This window comes from Alligator mississippiensis, chromosome 11 (genome assembly GCF_030867095.1).
Source record: "Alligator mississippiensis isolate rAllMis1 chromosome 11, rAllMis1, whole genome shotgun sequence".
In the NCBI taxonomy this organism is placed as follows: Eukaryota; Metazoa; Chordata; order Crocodylia; family Alligatoridae; genus Alligator; species Alligator mississippiensis.
The window spans coordinates 14,659,510-14,683,686 of NC_081834.1; the positions used below are offsets into that span (position 1 = coordinate 14,659,510).

Consider the following 24,177-nt stretch of genomic DNA (forward strand, 5'->3'; position numbering starts at 1 on the left):
GGCTTGCTATCCCCAATACCACACCCTTGCTCTGTTGATGGCTTTGCCTACTGGAGAATGGGGCTGGGGATGCTGGATAGACTAATGAAGGAAATGGTGTGTGGCGGCATCATGCTGTACCTAGACTTTGCACCAGTCCCATACTTTGGTGGTGAGAGAGGTGAGCAAGGCCCTAGCCCCAATGCTACAGGAGGGTCAGGCATTTCAAAGTACAAAGGAATGGGTGTGGCTGCATCATTGACTTTGCAATGCCCCCTTCCCTATGGCTTCTAGGTGAACCTGATGCAGTACATGAAGCTGAGCACCTCCAGGGACTTTCGCATCAGCACATCCACGCTGGAAAGCACGCTGCAGGAGCACAACACAGAGGAGGCTGAGAATGAGCCGGACAACAACCAGGTCAGAGCTCTTGTGGGGAAGAGGCTGCCTGTGCCTGGAGCTCCTCTACTTTCCAGTGAGAACAGCGCTTAGCTTGGGGGCATGCTGCATCAGTGTAAAGTGCAGCTGCCCCAGCACTGTCTTCACTGCATTAGCCCCTAACTCAGGGTCATCTGGCTGTTTAGGCACTAAAATATCAGAAACAAGCAGGGGCCTAACCAGTGCTGTAGCCGATGCTGTTTCTGAGCCTTTATAATTCGTCTTGACTTGACACCGGAAATCTATTTGGGATGTTCTGCATAATGTAGTGAAAGCCCAGCTGTTAACACTGGACCCCTATCTCTAGGTTTGCAGTGCAGGAGAAAAACTCGCTTTCAAGGAAAGTGTGGGCGTCTGCCCCCTTAGCGCTGTTCATGTGTGTGGTGGGCTACAGGCTTGTCAGCATTCTGTTTCACTGGCTCTTCCCAGTTCACAAATGTACTGTTTAGCAGAGCTTTTCTGGCCCATGTAGATTAAGCCAGGTCAGGAGTAAGAGACATCTTTTACTACAGGGTTGTCAACTGGGCATATGTGTACCCCTGGAAGTATGTGCAAGCAGGCAGGGACAGCATTGCTGCCTCCCAGGAGCAGGGCAGTGGCACCCCTCTGCGGGGTAGGGAAGCAGGATCACTTCTTGGGAGATTTTATTACAACAGGGCTGTAGTACTCAAAGGAGATGAAACAAAGCCACCTAAACTCCAGCTACAAGGGCTAATTGCTGAATAGGGCAGCTCCTGAATGTATGGACAGGGCTCTCAGCAGCTAGGCCCTAGTCTTGGGACACTGGGTTTCCTGTTGGATGTGAGAATACTCCAGTTTAGGGTCCTGCAGCAGTTGTGGAAAAAGAAGAGCTCAACTTCATTGAACAGGCATGGTTTCCTCAAAAGTAATAAAACCATTCTTCACTTTTTTATTACTCTTCTTTTAGACTAGTACAGCTGAGCAGCCTAGTGAGAACGAGGAACCCCAAAAGAAGAGACGGCGAAAAAAATAGACCTCCTCGGACAAGGAACTCTCACTCAGCACAGCTGACACTAACTGGACTGTTGTAGGCACAGATTGTTCTGGCACTCAAAACTTATGCTCAGGACCCCTCTGGGTGGCTGCGTTGGCTCTCAGCTGCACAGGCAAAGTAAGGTGGATTTTAGAACAGTCTGCATGCGGTAGACTGGGCATCGCTCCAGAAGCTTGTCTCTGCCCTTAGCCTGTACTGCTATTGCAGGGTCCCCTCCCCAGCCTTGTTCCTTCACATCAGAGCAGAAAGGAAGTGTTACTGGGCCTGGGTCAGGGCCAGGAGACCTGCCCTGTGAAAACCACAAGCATCAGTACTCCCTGCAAATATGATAGCTGGCTGGAGCCTCCACTATCTGTCCCCAGTTTCATTTATTTTTCTCCAGTGAGCCTTTGGTTATTTCAATGAGCTGATATATATCCAGAGCTTCACCTGCAAGAGAGTTGAATATTGTTAATTCCTTCTAGCCTGGGCACTTTTCTGCTTTGGCTTTGTTTTGAAAAGAGCAGCCCCCCACCCTTTTCCCCTGATTTACAGCATTTAGTACAGAAGCCCTAAAATGGCCTCTGCTGCAGAATACAAGACCCCTGCCCTGGGGTAAAAGGACAGAACCCAGAAGCTGCTTGAGTGGGAAATTAACTTCCCCTCAGTGCTGGACTGGGAGGCTGAGCTGTGTGTAAAGCTGCTAGGATCACAAAGGGCGAGAGCAAGACAGTCGTTGGACTTCTCTAGCTTGGCCACTGCTGTCGTATTTCTGCTAACCTTGCTGAAATGCACTTGGTGACTTTACTCTCCTCTGTTCAGAGGGAGAATCCCCCTTCTTACCACTACAGCTGAAGTCTTTTCCTTAAGAATGCACTTTGCTTTTTCCCCAATAAAGGTTCATTAAAAGGAAGTTGTGTAGTGTGTTTCAGACAGCAGTTGAACCATTCAGGTTTCCCCCTGCCTGCTCCTTGTCCCAGAGCCATCTAAGCAACACTATTTGTCTTTTAGTGCTAGGAACGGTGTCATGTTTCAGGAACTAATTGTCAGTTACCTCTGACCTAGGGGCTGTTTAAACCCAAACACTCATTTGCACCAATTAGATGGTGTTTGGGACAAGTGCTGAGAGTATTTACTACTTCCCCAGATTGGTGGGTCTGAGTGTGGCAAGAGAAAGGCTTCAGCTTGGAGCCTTCGCAGTTTTCTAAACAACTGTGCTAAGCAAGAAGGATCAATGGGAGGAAGAGAGTGCAAGGAGGCCTAAAGAGCTCTTGGAGTGGCTGGGTGACATCACATGAGCTGAGGCTGCAGCCAGTGCCAGTGTCATACTTTGGGTTTATAAACAATGGCCACACGTAGCCTGGAAGGCATCTTTTTCCAAGAGGCCTCCAGAATGGTGCAACTTGAAGAGGCACCACAAAGAAAAGCACTTCCCTACAGCCTGGGGGCTAGCTGCTCAGGCCCAAGTGCTCTGTAATCAGCCACAGGTGCCTGCCTGCAGGCTACACAAGGTACCTACCTGGTGAGATGCCATATCTCTTCTCCATCCCACTTGGATTAGATGGGGTTTTGCAGTCCATCATCACTTCCTTCCTTAAGCACCGGTCAATGTCCACGGTGCTGAAGAAGGCCACGGACTGAGGTAGATCCTGCAAGCCTAGTTTGTAGGCAAACATGCACCTGAAAGAGCAAGAGCCCCTGCACTTAAATCCTTGCCCCTCAAGAAATATCCCCCTCCTTCATGCCAATGCTGGGAGCAAGGGCCAGCTCTGTGGTAAGAGAGTCTCAGGCTTGCAGGAAGGCTCAGCTTTGTGCTTTCCCACACAGCTCTTTGCTTTTACACCTGCTGGCCTTTCATTAACCCCAAATTCCAGGTTCTGCACAGATGAGATGACTTCTATCCTCAAGTATCCTAGTGGGTGGGACTCTCATTAAGGCAGGCTGATTGCCCTAGGAGCTCCTCCACAACATGCTGAGTACCAAGGTCTGTGTGCTAGGGGCTTTTTTGTGCAGACTGTCTTTTCAGGCACTGTAGGAACAGGCCTACAGAAAGTGGGAGCAGACAATGTGACCTGTGACTTGAGTAGGAGCCTTAAGGCTGGTATCTTTTCCTGCCTTCAGCTATTAAGTCCTGTTATAGACATGGATGCTGTAATCGGACCCAGCCCAGCCTGCACCACAAATAGCACCAGGGGCTCTGTCAGTTGGTACTAATTATTATTTTTCCCCATTTGTGCAACACTGCTGAGGTAAAGTGTCTGGCGTTACGTAGCACTAGGAGCTGAGTATTGCTGGAAGATGAGGGAGGGGTAACCAAAGGTACGCAGAGAAAAAAAACCCAAAAAAACAAATACCAGCCACTTGGTTCTAGCTAATCCTCCCACACATTGAAAGTGTCCTATTTTCCCAGCATGAAGCTTTATGCCAGCAACTGTAAAGCCACTGGTGTCAAGACACTAATACCCCACAGCAAGTGGCATGTGGGCAGACTATTTGCTGGTATCTCTGACTAGAAACAGGAGTGAGAAGATCTGCTTGGGAGTTTCCTGTTGAACAGTGCTATGGGCCACTGGTGAAGAGGCTTGTGGAAAGTTACTGCACAACCACATGGATGTGGCTCATTACAGCTCCTCAATGCAATCACCTAAGGGACAGTATCCAGGAATGTGGCAAAAGAGGGTCTTCGCACCCACACGTTTGCAGAGCTGGAACAGTAAAGCCTCCAGATTCTTGGTCAAATCCTACCCTAAACATGCTGCACCTAGGGAGGAAAAATGTCCAGCACACCTACAGCCTAGGGAATGACCTGCTGGGTGGCACGGAGGTGGAAAGGGATCTTGGAGTCCTAGTGGACTCCAAGTTGAACATGAGCCGGCAGTGTGACGAAGCCATCAGAAAAGCCAATGGCACTTTATCATGCATCAGCAGATGCATGACAAATACGTCCAGGGAGGTGATACTTCCCCTCTATAGGGCGTTGGTCAGACCGCAGTTGGAGTACTGCGTGCAATTCTGGGCGCCACACTTCAAGAAGGATGCGGATAACCTGGAGAGGGTACAGCGAAGGGCAACTCGTATGGTCAAGGGCCTGCAGACCAAGCCCTACGAGGAGAGACTAGAGAAACTGGACCTTTTCAGCCTCCGCAAGAGAAGGTTGAGAGGCGACCTTGTGGCTGCCTATAAGTTCATCACAGGGGCACAGAAGGGAATTGGTGAGGATTTATTCACCAAGGCGCCCCCAGGGGTTACAAGAAACAATGGCCACAAGCTAGCAGAGAGCAGATTTAGACTGGACCTTAGGAAGAACTTCTTCACAGTTCGAGTGGCCAAGGTCTGGAACGGGCTCCCAAGGGAGGTGGTGCTCTCCCCTACCCTGGGGGTCTTCAAGAGGAGGTTAGACGAGTATCTAGCTGGGGTCATTTAGACCCAGCACTCTTTCCTGCTTATGCAGGGGGTCGGACTTGATGATCTATTGAGGTCCCTTCCGACCCTAACATCTATGAATCTATGGTCATCCAAGATCTGTTGGAGCCTCTGGGGTTCCCATCATGAACCTACTACTGCTGAACTCCATTAGCAGAGAGGCTGGGGGCCGACTGCTTGAGATGACACACCCTCCTGCCTGAAAGATGATTCCTCACCCCATTCTCATCTCTAATTGGCTGTGTAAGCCCACAACAGTGCAGAAAACAGGACTGACTACTTCAAGTCTAGCCCCAGCACCAATGTACTGAGGACAAGACATAAGTGACAGATGGGCTCTGGGTCCCTGGACACATGCCCTGCCATTCCACCTGCGTGGGACAGCCAGGGCAGCAGATGTCAGGCGCCTTGAAGTCTTACCGTGTCAGAAGGTTGGTGATCTGCAGGGCCAGTGCAGCCCGGTAGCGATCTTCCCCCTGAACCAAGTAGCGTACCTCGTCGTGGATGCTGATGCAGAAGCGCCCATTGATGTTGAACTCCTCAAAGAGCCATTTCATGGAGACCAGCAGGAGGTGGAGGTAGTCCACAGCTGAGCTCTGTACCACCCAGTTCACTCTGCTGGTCATGAACTGGAGGGAACAAACAGACCAGATGGTATAGAGGCTCATGGGGTTCATCCTTACCACGGGTGCCTTCCTGGGACCTGCCCCTGCAGGGTCACCTCCACCATTACACAGGAACAGAAGCCAGGAAGGACTTCACTACTGGGGCAGCATTTGGGGGGCACACAACCCAGTTTAAAAATGACACTGACCCTCACACCAAAGCATGACCTCAGAGAGAAAGGGATTTGCTGTCCAATCCCAGACAGGACAGGCCCTGTCACTCACTCCTTAGGCACTGTTCTGTGGCCACTATAACACCAGTCCACCAACGCTGCAATTTCTTTCCTTCCTTCCTTCCCTCTCATGGGCCTTGCCCTGCTAGAGGCCTGCCCTGTAACAGGTGCACATTCCCAGAATGCTTTTCTAGGGACTGGCCCTTTCAACATAGCAGACACCTGAAGCTACAGCCCCAAAAAGGCTATTTTGCAGTTGTTGCTGCCTGTCTCCCTGCTGGTGATTTTTTTCTTATTCTTGGGAATCTGGGCCATTTACAGGCCTCTCCAGAGCCAGTGTGGCTCAGCAGGCTGCGCTCCCTGCTAACAGTCAGTAGTTAAGAGTTTAGCCGCTTCTGCATATGCTGCCCTGGTAAATGTACTCTTCTGGGGAGATTCAGCACCAGCTTCCCTGTGCCTATTCCAGGTAAAGGCTAAAAACGTGGAGCACTTGCAGGAAGCCCTGGGAAGCACCACTGTCCTGGCCCTCTTCCTGCTCAAGCAAGAGGTTGCACCTTTGCAAGCAGGGTAAGCCTACTGCAGACTCCAGGAGTTGCCAAGGCTCAAACATACCTACACCTGTGACTTCACTTAAGTCTCTGGTGCAGGCAGGGGCACAACTGGACCTGTGTCTACCTAGCTGCTGCAGAGCTGCCTGGAGTGAGAAGGAAATAAGACTGGATTTAGCCTCTATGAAATGAGGTTAGAGGAAGGATACAGCACTCAGCTCACTAATAACTTGGTTACGGAAGCCTCAACCAGTTGGACTGTAGACCAGTTACTGAGCATTGAGGGAAGACCCAAGACTTCAAATGGCTGAAGCTTTTCTTTACTCTAGCAGCATTTTTTAGCAAAACTCTAGGACATCCCTGCTTGGCATCCAGCAACAGGACCGGCAGAAGCATGCTCAGCACTCATTTGGCACAAGGAAGATTACTCCAAACCTTAGGTCAGGGGTGGCCAACCTGCAGCACGCGTAGGGTGCACAACAGAGGAGCAAGAGGGATGGGCAGCACAGCAGCAAACAGGGCAGGAAGCAAAGCAGTAAATCAGGCAGGGAGCAGAAAAAGCATCAGAGCCAGCAGGGGAAGTGGATTGGTGTGGCACTTGGGGAAGATGTGGGCCTAACTTAAGGCACACCTGACCAAAAACAAACAAACAAAAAAAAAAAAACCATGTCACCTCACTGCCCTAGGTGAATACAGAGCCAGGTGTCTGCAGGATGATGCTAACTGCTGCCAGCTGGTGATCAGCCAGACCTCTGGCCACAAGCACCTTGCAGAAGATGGAGCAGACTGCAGCCCTTTAGCTGCGCGGGTGGACTCCGATCCCAGCATGAGGGGGGAGCAGGGTCTGCTGGGAGCTGCAGCGCTGTTCTGGAGAACGCTGCAGGCTGGGCAGTGGGCAACTTACAGTTCAAAACGAGTAACACGAAAGGCAAGCTCTGCCAAGCCGAGTCAGACACATGTCCCGCTACTGCCTGCTCTCACCTCATCCTTGACAGCTGCTGGCTCCAGGGCTCTGCTGATGCGACACCCCAGAACAGGGGTCCGTGGCTCTGAGGACATGGCGATGCTTTCCAGCTTGTTGAACATTTCGGACTCGGTCCCTTTCGCCCATATACGCTGGCTCACCACATTCCACTTCCGCTTTTGCGACCTGGGGGGGAAGAGGAACAGGAGTCACCGTGCCCTCCCCCAGCCCCATGCAGCTGCTGGGGTCAGAGGGGGTGAGGTTCCTGGAAGTCTCTCCTCCCTGGTCAGAACATGGATGCAATTGGGGGTGGGAGGAAGTGGGAAAAGCTACACCAGTCTCCTCATTCTGCAGTCATCAGTGTGAGATGCAAGCAGGGTGACAAGACAGGAGCTCCCAGCTGAACTCCCAGGGGATACCACAGCCTGGGGTAGGACTGTCACCTGCACTCTGTGGAGGCCCAGCTCTGGACAAGTGACTGGGCTGCAGGTCAGGGCCAAGGTGTTTGCCAAGGCTGGTGGGACCATCTGAGCAAAGCCTGCTGGCTTCTGTCCTTTCCTTGCACAAAGGGACGAGGCCCCTCTGCCCCTCACTCCAGCTCATGCAGAGGTCCCCTGGACTTGCCTGCCTCTAGCAGTTGGCAATGAAGATGTTTTACTGCCTTTGCTGTCCTGCTGCCTCTTTCCCCCCACAACCCTGTACAGAGAGCAGCAACTCACCAGCTCTCAGGAGCATGGGGCTGGCACAGGAGCAGTGGGTGGCTCCCCACTCCCCTTTCCCTTCCCTGTGACCCAAGCTTTGCTCTCACCTCTTCATAGCTTCTCTCTGGATCCTCCCCACATCCTTTGCGGACACAGAACCATCCTCATCTCTCTCCACCTGCAGGCCCAGTGCCTTCACCAGCCACTCTCCTTCCTCAGACAAGTGAAACCTAGGACAGAGGAACCAGCAGATAAAGCCAGCATTGAATCCTGGGGTCTCCTGCACAAAATCCATTGTGGCAAAACCAAGCAAGCGTGGAGACTTTGAATAAATAACACTTGGCTGGCGGTAAACAAGCTCCAGCCCCCAGACACCAAGGCCAAGGCTACGTGAGAGACCCCATCAACCTGCAACATGCTGTGATCTCACCTGGTTACATGGGATCCATCTCCTAGAGACACCCACTACCCCCCAGTGCAGCTAGCCTGCTAGGGGACCATTCTTATCTGAACCCAGGAGGATCAACTTGGCTGAGACAAAAATCGAGCTAAGAGCATGGTAAGTTTCAGGCCAGCTACTCGTGTTCCCCGCTACTTGCTGCCACAATCCCCGAGGCAGAGCCCTCTGCCTCCCAAGCAGCACTTACCGTCGGACCCCCTTCGTGACCGCATACATGTGCTGCGCCTTCTCATTTGCCTGCTTCTGAGTCAGGCGGTGATTGAACTGCATCAGCAGGCGCTCAGCAAAAGGCTGGCCAGCCCCGTAGATGCGCCCATAGTTGAAGATCTTGGCATGCTCCCGGCTGATCCCCACTGTTGAGGCAGTCTTGCTGTGCAAGTCAGTGCCACTGCTCTTCTTCCCTTGCAGAGTCATCCAGCCAAAGGCAGTGCAGCCTGTGGTGCAGGAGGGGAAGGGTTAATACAAACCATAAACAGTCTGAAAGCCAGACCCCGCAGCATGACCGGATAGGACACTGCACTACTGCAAGGTCCCAGCCCAGCACCTTCCACGCAGCCCGTGCGCCATGACAAGCTACACCCTCACCATGCATGCCAGCGAAATGAGCCTCTCCAAGGATAGCAGCAATCCAGAGCTCCTGTGAGTCCACGTCTGCTCCAACCAAGTAGTAGCCCGGGGGGACCTGGACCATGGCTTTCAATTCACTGCCCACCCGGTCAGCCTATGGGATACAGATGGAAGATGCTGCAGCCCCTTACTTGGCTGTGCCCTGCCAAGCACAGCTACTCTCCAGCAGCTGGGTGGGCTCTACCTCCCATGTGCCATTGTGCTGTGAGGTGTCAGCACACACATGCTTTAAAGGGTGTTTAGGTACCCAAGTCCTGCCGCTTTCAGTCCAGCCTTTGGTGCTTTTCTAGTGCATAAATGGAAGTTTCTGTTTCTGTGGAGTCGAGCCACAGAAAGAAGCCCCAGGCAAGGGACCAGACACAGCCTTGCTCTTAGGTCCCTTTCTCTGAGGGGCCTGAAGAAGCCCTCATTAACTCTACTGCCCCTGTTCTTCTCCTCCCAGTGAGGTCTTAATCTTGTTCTTGAGCTCCTGGACCTTCTTCCTGCCAGCCCTTGGTCACCAGGCCCACTCGCATCAGACAGGGGAGCAAAGGCTTACAGGCCTGGCCCCTGTCTTATGCAGTGTTCAGACCAGACCCTTCTGCACCACCCTTCTCCACACCAAAACTGCCCACGCTCTGATACCCCATCCAGGCCACTTGCCACTAGCTGGGAATCCTCTGCCCACCCCACCTCCCCACAGGTGAGGGGAGTGCCTTACAAGCATGTGCTCTGTACAGACAGACCAAGGCATGAGGGCATGGTTCCCTACCCGGGCATTGCTGGCGGTCAGCCAGGTGGGCTCCACTGCTCGGCGGGTGATGGTCCCCGCTGTTATCACCTGCGGCACGATGGCCCCATAACTGCCCTCCTCATCGTAGTCTGGATGTCTGGAACAGAAGCCAAGGGTCAGCACCTGCACGCAGGCAAACACCTCTCTCCCAGTGCTGGGGAAAAGATGTTTCACAAACTGAGAGCCTGGTGACAGAACGAGGTGTTCGTGCAGTCATGGTTAAGGGAAAGCACCGAAGAGCTTTTTTTCTAAGTCTCTTTGCATCTCAGCTCAGACTCCAATTATGACACTATTTCCGCAGACAAAGCAGTTTGGGGTGGAGATCCAGGGCTGGAAGAGGAGGAACTCGGGGAAGTGTCTGCTTCCAGCACTGCCCTGAAGGATCCTAAAACTTGGCACAGGAAAGGCCTAGCAGTTCTCAGCCACAGAACTGTCCAGGTGCGGTTAACCTGCCTGATGTTTCCTGACGTACCTGGATACCGACCGAGGCAGCTCCCCCTTCTTCAGCCACACTACGATCTGGGAGCTGGTGAGACAGAAGCAGGTGATTAGGATCCCGACCTGATGGGCTGTGCAGAGCACACACATGGCCACAGCGGGCAGGGCAGGACACCCCTCAGAGGGTGCTGCGACTTGGATCGTCGCTGCAGGAGCTGGTCTCTCCCCCACCTCCTAAGTGCACCTCCCCTGAAGCTGCCCAGGGGCTGAGCATGTGCCCAGCTGGCACAAGCCTGGATCTTTATGGCCGGGGACATAAAATGATAAGCGAAGCAGGTTTCTGGCACTTCTGACTACCTGAAGACTGTCCTCTGGCTGCAAGGGGGAAAAGCAAAACTTCCTGAAGGGCTGATACCCTCTGGCACTGTCCCCTGCACACAGCCTGGCTACTCCCTCAGCCCATCCCCACCAGCTGCTGCTTCTCACTGTGAAGGAGGGAAGTGGTACCTAAGGATTCCTCCCCACCTAACTGCCAGCAGACAGGGGCGCTTCTTTGCAGTGTCCCAGCACAAGACCTGTATCGCCGGCAGCTCAGTGTTCTCCTTGGAGAAAGGGCCTGTGCCACTGAACTGGAGCTGAAGAGTGACTCTCTCACCTGATGCGCTTGTGGGCATTCCTCCAAAACGAGATCATTTTGTTAATTTCCAGGGCTCTCGTCCCATTGGTGCCACCAATGCCAGCCTGCAGGGTGCCATCTTCCATTTTGGGCAAGAAATCCCGCGCAAAGGGGCTTCCCACATTATTGATATTCCCATCCTTTAACAGCAAAGAAGAGAAACTGGGCTTATCTCGGGGCAGGGGATATTAAATATAAGGGAAATCCTGGGTATACCCATACCCCTCCCCACAGCTTGAAAGTCATGCTCGTGACAGCAGCTGTGACCCGAACAGCAAGACGGGCCCAAGCAGGCTACCTTAAAGAACCAAAGGCTGAAGGAGGAAAGCAAGTGCACTGGGCAGATGGGAAGCCGGGAGCCTGGGAGAGAAAGCCAGGAGACAGTCTAGTTGGACCAGGAGGCTGGCAAAGGGGTACAGAGGCAGCAGTACATAGACTGTCAGATGGTTAAGAACCTACAGCCCATGTGCTTTCCACAAGCAACCTGGCCAGTGGGCTCCACAGCATGGCTATGGCTAGACTGTGTTGGGAAGAACGGCCCCTTAGGAGCACCATTCTGATGCTCTGGCACCAGACTCAAGCCTTGGAAATTCCATGCCAAGGACAACTCCAGGGAGGACTCAGCATCGCACATGAAAGCCCTCCCCCGTGAGCTCCACACTCACCTTGTGAGGCAGCTTGAAGAACCAGCAGCCGGGGATGCTGACGTCATCGTAAGGGCCATTGCCATGGTGGTAGCAAACCTGGCTGGCTACAGGCTCCAGCTCTGCCTCCAAATCAGCAATGTCGTCACATGAGCCTCTGGCATGAGGCGCCTCCTGTAGTTGGAGGCAGAAGGTAGACAAGCTTCAGGGGTGGAGGAAGCACCAAGCGATGGAAGGGCCACCTTGCTGCACAAGTGCTGGGGACAGGGGCCTGAGCCTGTGTGCACTACAGGAGACACAGCCACAGGGCCCCACCCCCTGGAAAGCTGCACCCTGAGAAGGAAGGACCCACTTCCCCTCTTCCAGGCACGATTCTGGGCGCCAGCATCTCACTTGCTCAGTAGCACCATGGGCAGCTCAGGACTTGGCGCAATGAGGCCCAATTAGCTGACCTTTCCCACGGTGAAAATCTTGCGTACCTTTGTGGAGCTGTTGCCTGCCTCAGCTTCCACATCAGTACATGTCTCAGTCTCCAGTCGGCTCAGCTCCTCCACCTGGCAGTGAAGGTGGGAAAGAAATTGGAGCAGTTATACCATTTCAGCCCATTAGCTTCCCCACTCCATCCTCGCAAACATATGGATCATCAGCATGGGTGAGGGGCCCTTCTTCCCCCACCCCCACTGACGAGAAACCGGAGTGCTTTGGATTCTGTCAGATCAGGGGCTGCCAGGACAGCTTTTCCAGAAGCTTCCCATGTTGAGGCTGCTGTTTTCCTGCACATTTTAGAGCCCACAGCTCTCTAGCTTCCCTCATTTTACAGTGGACACCGTGCTGGCATCTGAGGGATATCTCAGGAGATCAGAGCCTTTCTTTATTCTTAGCACAGTGCAGAGCAGAAGGCAACCTTGCTGTTCAGCATCAACTCAGAGAGTTCTGTAAGACAACAGGCAAGTCAGGATCCATGACTACCACTCACTGGCCTCTGCTGAAATTGCCAACAAGGAGGCCAAGAAGACGCATCCTTTGGGAACTGGATTAAGCCTAATAAATCCTTGTTGCAGAGCCATTAGAGAACAGTAACTCGTTCCCCCCTGACTTGAGCTGGATTTGAACTGGCAAGGTAGACGTGAGAGCGTTTCTACTGTCCCCAAGACCTCTGGGCCAGCTGCTGCTTCTACTTCATTTTAGATGCTGTTGTACATGCATATAATTAACCAGGCAAGAGGACAGCTGTGCAGAACATGGGGGCTTAGGGACTACTTGTCAGAAGAGAGCCTGTGGATTCTAAAAGTGTCAATATTCTGAGCTACCAGGACTTGCTTTTCCCCAGAGTAAACTCTCCCCTTAATCAGGGCTGCCCTGCTATGATTTCTTGGTCCTTAACCCTTGATTACTGGATGCTCCAAAATGCCAAGTCAGAGGCTACCACGATTTGGCATTAACAGATTTCCAGGGAGGATAGTATCCTGGCTTGCTTTTTAGGCCAAAGAAAGGGCTAATCAAGGCAGCTAGACATAGGGAAAAATCAGGACAAAGGGTTGTACTGTCCAACAGTCAAAAAACAGCTGCCCAGGCCTTTCCCCAACCAGGTATAGGGTTTGCTTGTTTGAAGGTGTTTGCATTTGCAGAAAGGAGTCAAAGTTGGCCAGGTCCTTCCTCCTGATGAAGGGAGAAAAACTGCCTGCTCCCATCAGGGCCTCTGCACTCTTCCTTCCTCCTTTCTACCAAGCCCAACTTTACCTTCTGCCACATAGTGCTTTTGTCTGTTAACATGTACTCCTCTTCAAGGCAGGGAGCCAACAAGAGGGGTTGCTCCTTCCCCTTCTCCTTACAGTGCTCCTTGTACAGGTCCTCAATGACCCTAGACAGAGATGAAGGAAGGATAAGTGCCAACTGGGAGCCTGTGGTGACTGGATGGGAGGCAGATTTCGTATCAAGTATCTAATATCACCACCTCCATCAGAGGCAGTATCCTAGGGTAGAGAACTCCTAGACGCCTCAAGGCAGATGTCTGTCCAGGTAAGCATGTGAACACAAAAGCGATGCAATCACACAGCACCTTGCTGAATCTGGTCTTCAGCCACAAGTTGCTTCTCAGACAGAGGCAGGTGAAGAGCACAGCTTCTTTTCAAAGTAAAATAGATTTCATTTTTTTTTTTTTTAATTCCCTAATGTTACTCTCTTGTTTAAGTAACAAAGCAGCTCAAATATCTAGGGCTCTGGATTCAATTCATGACCTTTTCTTCCCCCCAGCCGCTGTGCCCCTGAAGTTTTAGAGGTTATTCACTAAAGCCAAAACACCACAGGAGTCTCTCCTAGCCTGCTGAGTGCAGCAACTTTCCACCATCTCCCCAAACAGCACAGCCCTTCTCGCTTACCTGTGGGGACATAGTGGCACTTCGGTCTCTGTGGTATCCCCTGGGAAATTGTCCTTTCTGCCTGGCACGAGGTAGCCCCAGCCATACTTCTCCGAGTAATGCAACGGGAAGCCATCCCAGGCTAGTCTCATGAGCTTAGGCGTCACTCTCATTTGAAGAGTGATGAGACTGGGACCGGGCACCCAGTGTGGACTCTCCAGCCGTGCGCACAGCTTACGGTACCATCTGGAGATCAAAGACCACAAAACTGGAGAGGGCAGCAAACTTCCAAGAGCAGTTTCCCACCTGACTTCCTCCCATTCAGTTAATGCTGTAGTAACACTGACTACCCTTCACTGCTAACACTTCTAAGTGCTCTAGCCCAAGCCCTCTCTTCTGACCCAGCATACTTCTACATGTTGCATAGCAGGAGAAGAACTTCTCCATCCCCTCTTTAGTTATCTGTGGAGAAGCAGAGGGACATAAGGCTGTAGTGAAGCCTGCAAAATGTGCGGAACAAAGGAATTGCTAATCCCCTTCTGACACTGAAGTGTTTCTGTGAAGGGAACCTCTCACAGCAGATGCCAGCATCACAAGGCAGGTTCCCTTTGAATGTGGAATGTGACGCATACTGAGCTCCCAGGAAACAGGTACAGAAGGACCACAGAAAGGAAGCATTTGTCTTCACTAGAAATAGGGGAACAATGTAATGTCCCTATAGGCTCACCTGAGCAAAGGGCTGGCAAATGCTTTCCTAGTTTTTAGTGGCAGAGAAAACGTGGCAGAGAAGTGAACTCCCATCTGCTAAGGGCTGAGCTGGGCCCAATCTTGCTGTCCACTTCAGTTTCTCTGCTAGGTTTCAACAGTTCTAATACCCAGGAATGAGGTGGAAAACAGTGGCCCCTGGAAGAGGCGCCCAAGTGGAATTTCCAGAGTTTAGCAATCACATTCACAAAGTGATACCTCAGCTACATGTTGAGCTATGCAACTCTCCTTTTGCATGACTCACCTGGGGTGGCCTGGCAGGTGCTGGGTTCTCTTGGGCAGCAATGTGATGGTCTCCTTCAGGCGCTCCAGGCACACCTGGCTCTCAGGGACTCCTAGCTCCTCCTCTTCACTAGGGGGACCAGGGTCTGTTGTTGCAGGAAAAGTAAATCTTAGCAAGAAATGCTCTCTGCATTCATGCAAGCCACCCCAGGGGCAACCGCACTTTTACGAGACAAGAACTGCTCCTACAGGCACTGCTCCTACACATGCTGCATGTCTTCATCTGCTACATGTCCTTACGGTAGTAAGTTACACGAATAAGCTTCTGGAGGACTGACCTTCTTCCCCTTGTTTCAGCATTACTTACCAATCAGTCTCTAGTTTGCATGCATCTCTTGGAACCTTGCTAGAGCATCATACTAGCTGGCATCAGATTGCCCCCGAGCCCACCCCTCCATCACACCAAGGATGCTACCTTCTTGCCATTCAAGCGCAGATGGGTTTGCCACCACTTCGGTTGCCTTGCTTTTTGCATCTTTATTTTTCTTTTTTAATGGCTTCTTCTCCTTAAATTTCTCGACATCCCACTCCAAGTCCCAGAGCCAAGGGTCATCCTTATACCTGTAGGACATACCACAATTATGCCTGCCTCTTTCTGACAACCATAAAACATTTTGCTCATCCCCACATGCTAGGGAAATCCTACCAGCCTAAAAAACTCTCAGCACTGCTTCCCATTTACTTTACCAGGGATTACACACGGACATGAATCTTGACCATCTTCCCTGTTCACTTGAGGGTTTGAAGAAGGCAGCTGAGAGCAGCAATGGCAGATTTTTCCTCTCGCTCCCACCCCTACTGCATGTGCCATCACCCCTCCACGCAGCCTTGCAAAGCACTTCCCATTGCCTGCTTAGCCTCTTGAGGCTAACAAAAGGCAATCGGTGCCAATTCCAGAGAAAGCATCCAAGATGTGGGTGCCTGCCTACTAGGAGTTGCACTGAGGCTATCAGAGTATTAGCACCAGTTCTAAGGATAATGTCCAAGATGTGGGCACTTGTCTGCTGGGACCTGGATTGAGGTCATCAGCATACCAGTCCTTACTAAAACAGGAGCACATCTACCCTGCATCCCACCCACAATCTAGACCCATTACTACCATTCTAGTGCTAGTTAAGCTCTTTAGCTAACCAGATGAGATCATTTTGCTTTCTTCTTCCATCACCAAGAGACAAAATCAAGGGCCCTTCTTTGCAAGGCCCTTCTTTGTCCCCACTAGTACCTCTCATCGTACAGCAGCTGACAGGCGTCATTGGCCAAATTCATCAGCGATTTCTTCATCTCCTTCTGCAGCTCTTCATAGGTGCACTGAGCCTCTTCCAGGTATCTCTCCCAGTTTTGATTGACAGGCAAGTAAGCAACACCCATTTCCAGCATCCCCGCAAATGTCACAGGATGTGGGCATCTAGAGCACAGAGGCATAGTGTTATACAGATAGCATTTGACCTGTAAGGACTGGGCTATGCCAAAGCAGAGGATAAAAATTTGTAGGGTTAACCCAGCATTTTATGTAGAAGCTCCCAGCCCAGCATTCCCTTTGGCCCTTGTCCCACTTAGCCTCAGTTACCAGGGGCCCAAATAAGAATCTGTATGTATGGCAGGCAGGAGGAGGTCCATTTTGCAAACAAAAGACCCTTCAATCCCAAGCATGGAAGCTTCACTGATGAATCCCTCTCATTAAGAGCTGCTCTCCTTACCAGAGCATGGAATAATGACTCCTATTTTCTCCTAGCCAGGGGAAAGGAATCAGAGTCCCCACAGAAACTGGAATCAGCGCTGCTCCATATACTTGACAGCAGTCTGCCACTGCAGCCTTCCTTAACACAAAGTTCTCAAACACTTTTGGCCAAACCAGAATGAGAGTTCCCTGCAGGAGATCAAGCCTGCCTGGACAAGACCACAAAAACTTGCCCAACTCTCCTGCATGCGTCCAGACTACAGTGGCTCTTACCAACAGATATATTTAAGTTTTGCTGAGGCTGAGACCAAACTCCTCACCTCTCCATGAAGAGGGGCAGCTGCTTCTGGAACACTTCATGAGTGGCTTGGACATCAAGGGCACAATATGTCATCAGCTCCTTCAGGGCACAAACCGGCAGCACTCAAGATTACACAGAAAGTAAACCACAGAGCAATGAAGTGACAGTGCCAAGAGGAAATCCTCACTGAGGCTGGAGTGCCATTGTTTGAGCTATGACTGTCAAAAGCCTACTGCTAAACATCTCAGCACCACAGTCTATGCCAGCCTTACAAGAACTTACTCTGGTGTCTAATCCCTAGGAAAGGAATTGGATATATCCTAATGTAGGACAACTAAATCTTACCCAACCAAAGGCCATTGTTGTAAACGTGTGTAGACCAAGGACTGCCCCCCCCTTTGCAATGATAAGGATCCAACTGCAGCTGTTCTGATCAGAAATACAGACATGGTGCCTAAAGAAACTAGACATTGGCCCCAGGTGCGCTCTCTCTCTCCCTGCCTGTGATTTGGAATGCTTTGTATAGATAGCTCCAACCATCCTTACAAGATATGGAAATCAGGCTTTTACAACTAGAAAATATCACACCAACTGAAACTTCTCTGTTAAGTTAAAGGAATCCCTTGGTCTAGCTCCTTTTTCCTAGAAGTTTCTGGCCCTTACCTGGAAGTTATTTCTGATGTCGCCCATAGTCCCTTTTACAAACAGCTCACGGGCCTCCTTCTCCAGTGGCTTACCCCCAACATACAGGTCATGCACATCTGCCAGGTTGTTAATGCTGCTGATGTCTATCCAGTCCCAGGAGATACCCTGGGAGAAAATACGCCAACAGGAAAAGAACAGGCATTGAATGATTCACAGATGCTGTCCATCTAACTGTTCTCACCTGTAGAAATTATGTCCCATTCTGATTAGAGAACGGGGAACAGAAGAGAGAGAACAAAAGGATTTGTTTGTCATTTTAACAATAATGACAGAGACCAGCATCACAAGCTGGTAAGAGTGGGGAGTTGGCATAATGAATGGAACAGGACAGGTAGGGCAGGACTAGATTATGCAGGGTCTTGTGGCAAGTAGCTTATGTCTGATGTGACAGAGAAAAGGGCAGCAACTGAAGGAAGGCAAAGGACCGGTGACCAGTAAAAGCATCATGTCAGGAAAACTCTCCTCTCATTAAGGCAAAATGGCCCTTTCTTTCCCCATAAACTTGCTCCCTCTGTGCACAGAAGTTGGAGCTGCTGCCCTTGTCAGTACATTGAATGAAGGCACAGGAGTGGAACAGGGCTGCCCTGAGCCTTATGTGCCATCAGCAAGTTTGCCAGAGGAACTGTGATTGCAGCCCCCTAAAGATGGACTAAACCAGAAAGAGCCTGGCTTGGGTTCAGGGTGTAGGGATGGCAGGTAAGGAAAAAAACCTCTTTTGATTAGTAAACTAGAGCCCATTTTATCTGGGAGTCGCTGGGAGTGGTTTAGTAGAGAAGTCACTTTGCTGTTCTCCTGGAACAGCACTACAGGGAACGTGAGACTCCTCTCCCTCCCCTCGCACAGAACAGCCGAACCGATTCCTTTCAGAGAGGCCAGATCAAGGCACCTAAGGGAGGAATGATGGTGGATGCTTCTAAACTCTAAATGGAGGCGGCAGACAGTCAGGGCCTATGGCATGAGGCAGTGGTGCGCATGCATTCTGAACCTCCTACTCACTGAAGACCCTTTGGCTTGCTTATAGGTTTTCTTCATGTGCTGCTTGACCTGCTGCAATCCTTTCCTCTTGCCATGTTTCGCAGCCATCCAGAGGCTGCGCTGGAATCCTGTCAGTCCAGAGATGGCCATGTGCATGCTCATGGTGTCCAGGAACCGCATTCGAGAGCCCTGAAACACAGCGGGTTACAGGCTAGGCATCTGGGGGCTGATGCTTTGGGATATGCATCACTGACTGACCTCTCAGGATCAGAGAGGAGCCAGCAGGGGGAATAGCCTGTCATTGGAGCAAGGAGTATTTGCACAAAAAAGGCAACAGACTGGGATTTGACTTTCAAGCTCTCCTTCTTGCTCCCCTGACTGCTGGGCTGACAGCATCTGACAGCACTGAAACAGATTCACGCATACAGCTACTCTTAAAAACCAGCTGGACAGACCCGAGACCTGTATAACTAACAGCAGTTGAGGTGCTTGCTCCTTTTGTCAGCTGCTAGAATTTGGTGTCAAAGGATCCAGGCTTGTATTTGCTGAAACAAGGTGCTAGCAAAAGCCCTGCTACCTTCACTCAAGTTATTTTTGCCCCATACCCTAAATTTTCCATTCTGTGCTACTTGTCCTCTCAGCCTTGTGTGGCTTGCTTAAAGCCAAACATAACTGTGCTTTCCTTTCCTGGGAGATAAAATGAACAGCAGCAAGGAACCAAGCACTGGCCTTTGGGAAACCCTGTACAAACAGAGTGCTTTCCAGCTGCAATCCCAAAGCAATTTGCAAAACTCAGAATAGCTCCCTTGGGGTAGGTGAAGAGAAGTGCTTTGACTCCCATTCTATGAGCAAACTGAGGCACCAAACTTCAAAATAAGGTGAATGCAATTGCGTATGCAAAGGCCTGTTTCATTTATATACAGTTTCCACTGCTGAGGTAGCTCAGGTAAGCACACATGCAAAGGGTTACTCAGCTGGGGAACAAGCTTTCACCTCCCGAGCAAGTTACCTTGGTAAAAAAGAAAATATATTTATGTTAAGTCATTGCACACAGTTAATCCAGGCACTCAAAGTGTGGCACACAGGCAAGGAGAGCAGGAGCAGAAGACAGATCAAAACTAAGAAAGGACTTACCTGGATCAAATACTGCTCTTTTATGTGCGCCCGATCAAAAGCAACGTTGTGACCCACCACCAGTCTCTCCAGCCAGTCCCGTTTGGCAGCACAGTTGGTGTCCGCGGCCGTCTCCAGTGGTATGAGGTCAGCCAGTGTCAGTTGGTTGGACCAGGTGTAACGTTCCTCCAGCAGCCGCCTACTGCACCAGGAGTACCTGGAATAGAAGCATATTCTCCCTTGAGCTATTCCAGCCGGAAAACTAGTGCCCTGGGAGCCCTGTACAGTGGGCCTCTGGATCTACTTTGTCTTTTGGGTCCCTTTGCATTTTAAAAGCTGGTACCTCTGCTTTCCCTCACCAAGAGGAAGGCAGGGTAGGTTTGCACATTATAGACTAATTAAATTAGAGATCTATATAGCACAAACTTTCCCTAGCTGGAGCTCACTTCATCAGAATGGTCATTCCCTCATCAATGCAGCACGCCCAGCTGGGAGAGGGATCCCCCTATTGTCCCTGGCAGAGGAACTAAGGAAAGACTGAACTAGGAAATCAAGTTGCTCTGTTTTCCTGGGAGAAATTTTACAATCTTTGCATTCTCCTTTGCCTGAAAAAGGGTGTCTGGGCCCAAAAACTTGCAGACAGACATTTTTTTTTTTGCTACTGCTTGGTTGGTCTAATAAAAGATATCACCTCTACTCCAAGAGTTGTCTGTCTATGCCTTTAGGCCAACATGGCTACAACTAATATCCGTGTTCCTTCAGAATACACCTCTCCTGAGCATGTTGTCAGGAAGCAGGTCAGGATGCCTACCGCGCTCCTAGCTTTGTCTGTCGTCTCCAAGGCTGTGAAACCACAACAGAGCTCCCTCCCTGAACTAACTTGGCCTGCGGCCTTTAGCAGTGGCCTTCCCCTAGGTACGGCAACACTGGGGAGCTGCTCACTCCCTACTGAGCCAGCGTGAAATATTTAGTGCAGAGGGACGAGGCAGTTGTGCCACCCTCCCAGCCACCTCCACTGCAGCCTGGCTCGTCCTGCCTCTGCTCATCGCTCCATCTCACCAGGCTGTAGGAGAAACAGCCACGGCCAGGGTGGGGCAGGACCCGTCGGCCATGCACACCTCCACGTCAAACACCAAGGCACACTCCCTGGGATAGTCCACAGTCTCCGTCTGCCCGTCGGGGCCGTACTGCGTCCAGCCGGCCTGCCAGGCCCAGGTGGCAGGCTGGGGGGGCAGCGTGCACTGCAGCAGCTCGTCGGCAGCCTCCAGGTAGGGCAGGCTCTGCTTCTGCGCCAGGTGGCGGAAGTGCTGGTCCAAGTTGTCGCCCTGCAGCGGGGGCAGGCGCAGCACCACGTCGGGCAGCGTGGACGTGGGCTGGCCCCACAGGCCGTGCTGCCGCAGGTGCTGCTCGCTGCGCTGCACGTCGCCATCCGCGTACTCCACCCGCGCGCCCGGGAACAGCTGCTCGTGCAGGGCCCGCGACAGCATCTGGATGTGCAGGGGGTTCATGCGCCGCTGCCCGTCCTCATGCTCGCTCGGTGGCGTTGACGACGACGTTGGCGTTGACGAGGGCATTGATGATGCTGTTGGCGATGACGATGGCATTGACTCCTCAACCTCCGGCAGCGGGCGGCTGGTGCTTGAGATCGAGGCCCACCTGGGCCAGGCTCGGCGGTGCCAGGGGGCGAACGGCACAGCCCGGGGCAGGAGCCTCATGGTGGCGCTGGCGGGCCCCAGGGGCAGCCCCTGCAGAGCTGGGTGGGGATCCCCGTGCAGGGCAGCCCCTGCAGAGCTGGGTGGGGAGCCCCGTGCGGGGCAGCCCCAAGCCCCGCCCCCGGGCCCAGCGGCACTTCAACGTCCCCTGTCCCGGCCTGTACCACCACCGCCCCCGCCGCACGAGCTGCCCTAGGGCGCCTCCTTCCGCCGCCGCTGCAGAGAGCCGAGCAGAATAGAAAGCACGCAGCAAGGCCGCCCCGCCGCCCTCTTCAGAGCTTCCGGCCTGTTGTCTCCGCCCACTCTCTGTCCCCCTTCCGGCGCGAATGGATTCATCCAGTGTGGGCGGTCCCACACGCCAGCTTTATAAGGTGGCCACGATAGGCTGGCGAGAGGGTGGCCGCGTGGCCTAATGGATAAGGCGTCTGACTTCGGATCAGAAGATTGCAGGTTCGAGTCCTGCCGCGGTCGTGAAGCTCAATTATTTTTTTTTTTTTTTTTTTTTTTGCCCCCATGCTGCTTTGGGCAGAGATGCGCGGGGCAGCCGCAGACAGGGCCCCGGGGTTACGCGCTTGGTTGGCAAAGGCACAGAAAAGTTTGTCGGTGGTGGACCTGGTGCCAGTCAGGGCAAGCTTGGCCCCTGGGACACATGTTGCATAAACCAGTTTGACCCAAATCAATTCAGTCTAATACTACATTCAACCAGGTTTGTCTTAAACCAGTTTGAAGCCATTTTGAAACTGGTTTCTGCGCACTGAACTTCTGTTGCAGGTTTAAACCAGTTTCTGATCACTTAAACGATTTGTGTGTAATGTCTGTCCCTTGCTGTAGAGACACCGTACGTGGTTCACGCTCCCCGAGGTCTCTGAGGCACAGGCCTGCCAGCCCCTGCATCTGCCCCCAACATCTGTCTTGCCCCTGCATCTGTCCTGCTTACCCCCTCACCTCTCTCTGCCCAGATGTTCACCTCCACTTGTTTCCTTGGTGCGGGTGACGTTCCCACCCTTGCTGTCTCTGTCTCTCTCAGCAGTTTTTACCTTTTACACTTGTCTGAGTTGTGTAGCTGCTGTTTTCATCCTCCCTTCAGTGCCTTTTTGCTCATTCGTGCATTTTTATTTTTCTGCGATCAGGAGGGCCCTTTCACCCGTCCTGCTTTTCGGCACCATAACGTCCTATCACTATGGGCTGGCACAGCCTGAACTACAAACAGTGCTACGAAGATGGGTGCGTGACGATGACAGGCTGCAGGAAGGCGCGGGGCAGGAGACCCTCCCTGCACATCATGGGGTGTCCCATGATGAACCCCACAAAGACACGGGGGCACGTGCCAAAGCAGATCCTGACTCAGCGCCTGCTGCAGCAAGGTCTCAGAACCAGCCTCCTGGGATTTGTAGCCCTGCTCCTTGTTGCATATGCTCAAGTTAACTCCCAGGAGCCTCATTAACCCAGTGGCATTATCCACCACAAAGAAGTTCAGCAAGGGTGTAAGTGTGAGGAGGGCTGGGAGCCAGAAGGCCATGCCCGCAAACATCCTCCTGCAGAGATCCCAGGCATGCACAGCTGCCAGGCACGACTGCCTATAGTCTCATGGAATAGCATAAAAGAGTGTGCATAAGCAGGAGGAACACCGCATTGCTCTGTGTCTGTCCTTATGCACTTTTCTGGCAATTCCTTGTTCCCATTTTTTGCCTGGGTACAACACTGTCCTTCACTCCCCTTCCAGCACACATCACATGCTAGCAGAGCCCAGGGAGAACCTCTAGGCCTGGCATCCTGGTGGCAACACAGCCATGGGGCGCCTGGGCCCATGCTGCCCTCAGCTTTCACTAGGACAAGCACAGCCACAGATATACACACTAGCATACAGCTCATTGCCATGAATGCCCATGCACCCACCCTCCCAGTACGGCAGACCATCCTGCCCTACACCCGGTTCTGGGGGAAGGTGTAGAGCCAAGGCCCCAGCTTGGAGACCAATTCAGTTCATTCCCTCGAGCATCTGCTTGGCCCTCAGCTCTGCTATGTAACTTGTTATGGACAGGGTGAAATCTGGGCTTGCATTGCCTGTTGCTCATTGCCCTCACGTGCACTGTGTTGTGTGGGTACAGGCCTCTTTACTACTTGTCAGATCTCATAACCTTGGGGCAACAGGCCAAAACTTGGACCTGAAGCCTTGGAGCCTGCAAACTGCTGTGTTCAGGAAGACCTGTCTGCTGGTCACGGCTCCCCTGCTGACAACAGGACACTGCTCAAATGCAGGTGCTCAGCCCTGCTTTCAGGACTGGGGCCTAATTCCTGAATCCAGCAGCACACGGTGCCAGCCTGTTCCCAGACTAAGAACCACTCCCTTGCCTACTACTAGCCTTGGTAAATCATCCACCTGTGGAACACATGAGCCATTGGGAACTTCATTTCTAGAAAAGGGAGGAATAGCAACTAATTGGCTAATGAAGCAAGGCTGTGCGTAGCCTCCTAACTGTTCCTTGCCCATTAAGCCAGCTTGGGCTGTTATAAAGGCTGTATTGGGTGTGAGTTTAGGAGTTGGAAGGAAAGAATGGTTATTTTTTTTTCCCCCTGGGAGTATTTAAGTGAAACTAGAGACATGCTTTAATAGTAGTTTTGTTTGCTTTCCCTTTCTGTGAAACAGAGGTGTATATATAGTGCTAGATACTACTGATGTAATTTGTATTGTTAGAAAGATGAGGGAGATTCATGCTGGGGAAGTGTGGCCTTGTTGGTTTTGCAAAGCAGTGTCCTACAATGTAGTAGGTCCATTGATAGCTGTTC

The 24,177-nt window shown here is 51.9% G+C and overlaps 2 protein-coding genes, 1 long non-coding RNA gene and 1 other non-coding gene across 5 annotated transcripts in view; 3 read left to right on the forward strand and 1 right to left on the reverse strand.

Moving 5' to 3' along the window:
- The window catches only part of FANCI (FA complementation group I), a 28,361-nt gene extending 26,037 nt beyond the window's left edge, over window positions 1-2,324 (forward strand). The window contains exons 35-36 of the mRNA XM_014605930.3: window positions 274-399; window positions 1,346-2,324. Coding sequence (XP_014461416.2) covers window positions 274-399; window positions 1,346-1,411 — 192 coding nt within the window. The 3' untranslated portion in view covers window positions 1,412-2,324. The remainder of the gene's footprint in view (window positions 1-273; window positions 400-1,345) is intronic.
- On the reverse strand, window positions 1,305-21,528 carry POLG (DNA polymerase gamma, catalytic subunit). Of its 2 annotated transcripts, none has more exons than XM_006263808.4 (22): window positions 20,738-21,528; window positions 19,700-19,895; window positions 18,587-18,754; window positions 17,549-17,695; window positions 16,905-16,984; window positions 16,129-16,311; window positions 15,322-15,467; window positions 14,869-14,992; window positions 13,881-14,105; window positions 13,243-13,363; window positions 11,982-12,056; window positions 11,524-11,676; window positions 10,838-10,998; window positions 10,217-10,270; window positions 9,724-9,841; window positions 8,931-9,066; window positions 8,533-8,779; window positions 7,993-8,115; window positions 7,202-7,370; window positions 5,255-5,463; window positions 2,931-3,091; window positions 1,305-1,861 (listed from the first exon to the last, which is right to left on the reverse strand). In XM_006263808.4, exons 1-22 carry the CDS (start codon window positions 21,391-21,393, stop codon window positions 1,797-1,799), a joined length of 3,717 nt encoding a protein of 1,238 aa, XP_006263870.3. In that variant the 5' UTR covers window positions 21,394-21,528; the 3' UTR covers window positions 1,305-1,796. The 2 variants fall into 2 exon arrangements, with proteins under 2 accessions (XP_006263870.3, XP_059570575.1); XM_059714592.1 differs by having other exon boundaries at window positions 20,797-21,196.
- A 214-nt stretch (window positions 21,529-21,742) lies between these two features.
- On the forward strand, window positions 21,743-23,011 carry LOC109280680 (uncharacterized). Its single transcript, XR_002087084.2, has 2 exons — window positions 21,743-21,840; window positions 22,521-23,011. It is a non-coding gene; the product is annotated as an uncharacterized LOC109280680 (long non-coding RNA).
- TRNAR-UCG (transfer RNA arginine (anticodon UCG)) lies at window positions 21,789-21,861 on the forward strand. The gene has a single exon. It is a non-coding gene; the product is annotated as a tRNA-Arg (tRNA).
- Window positions 23,012-24,177: the final 1,166 nt, after the last annotated feature.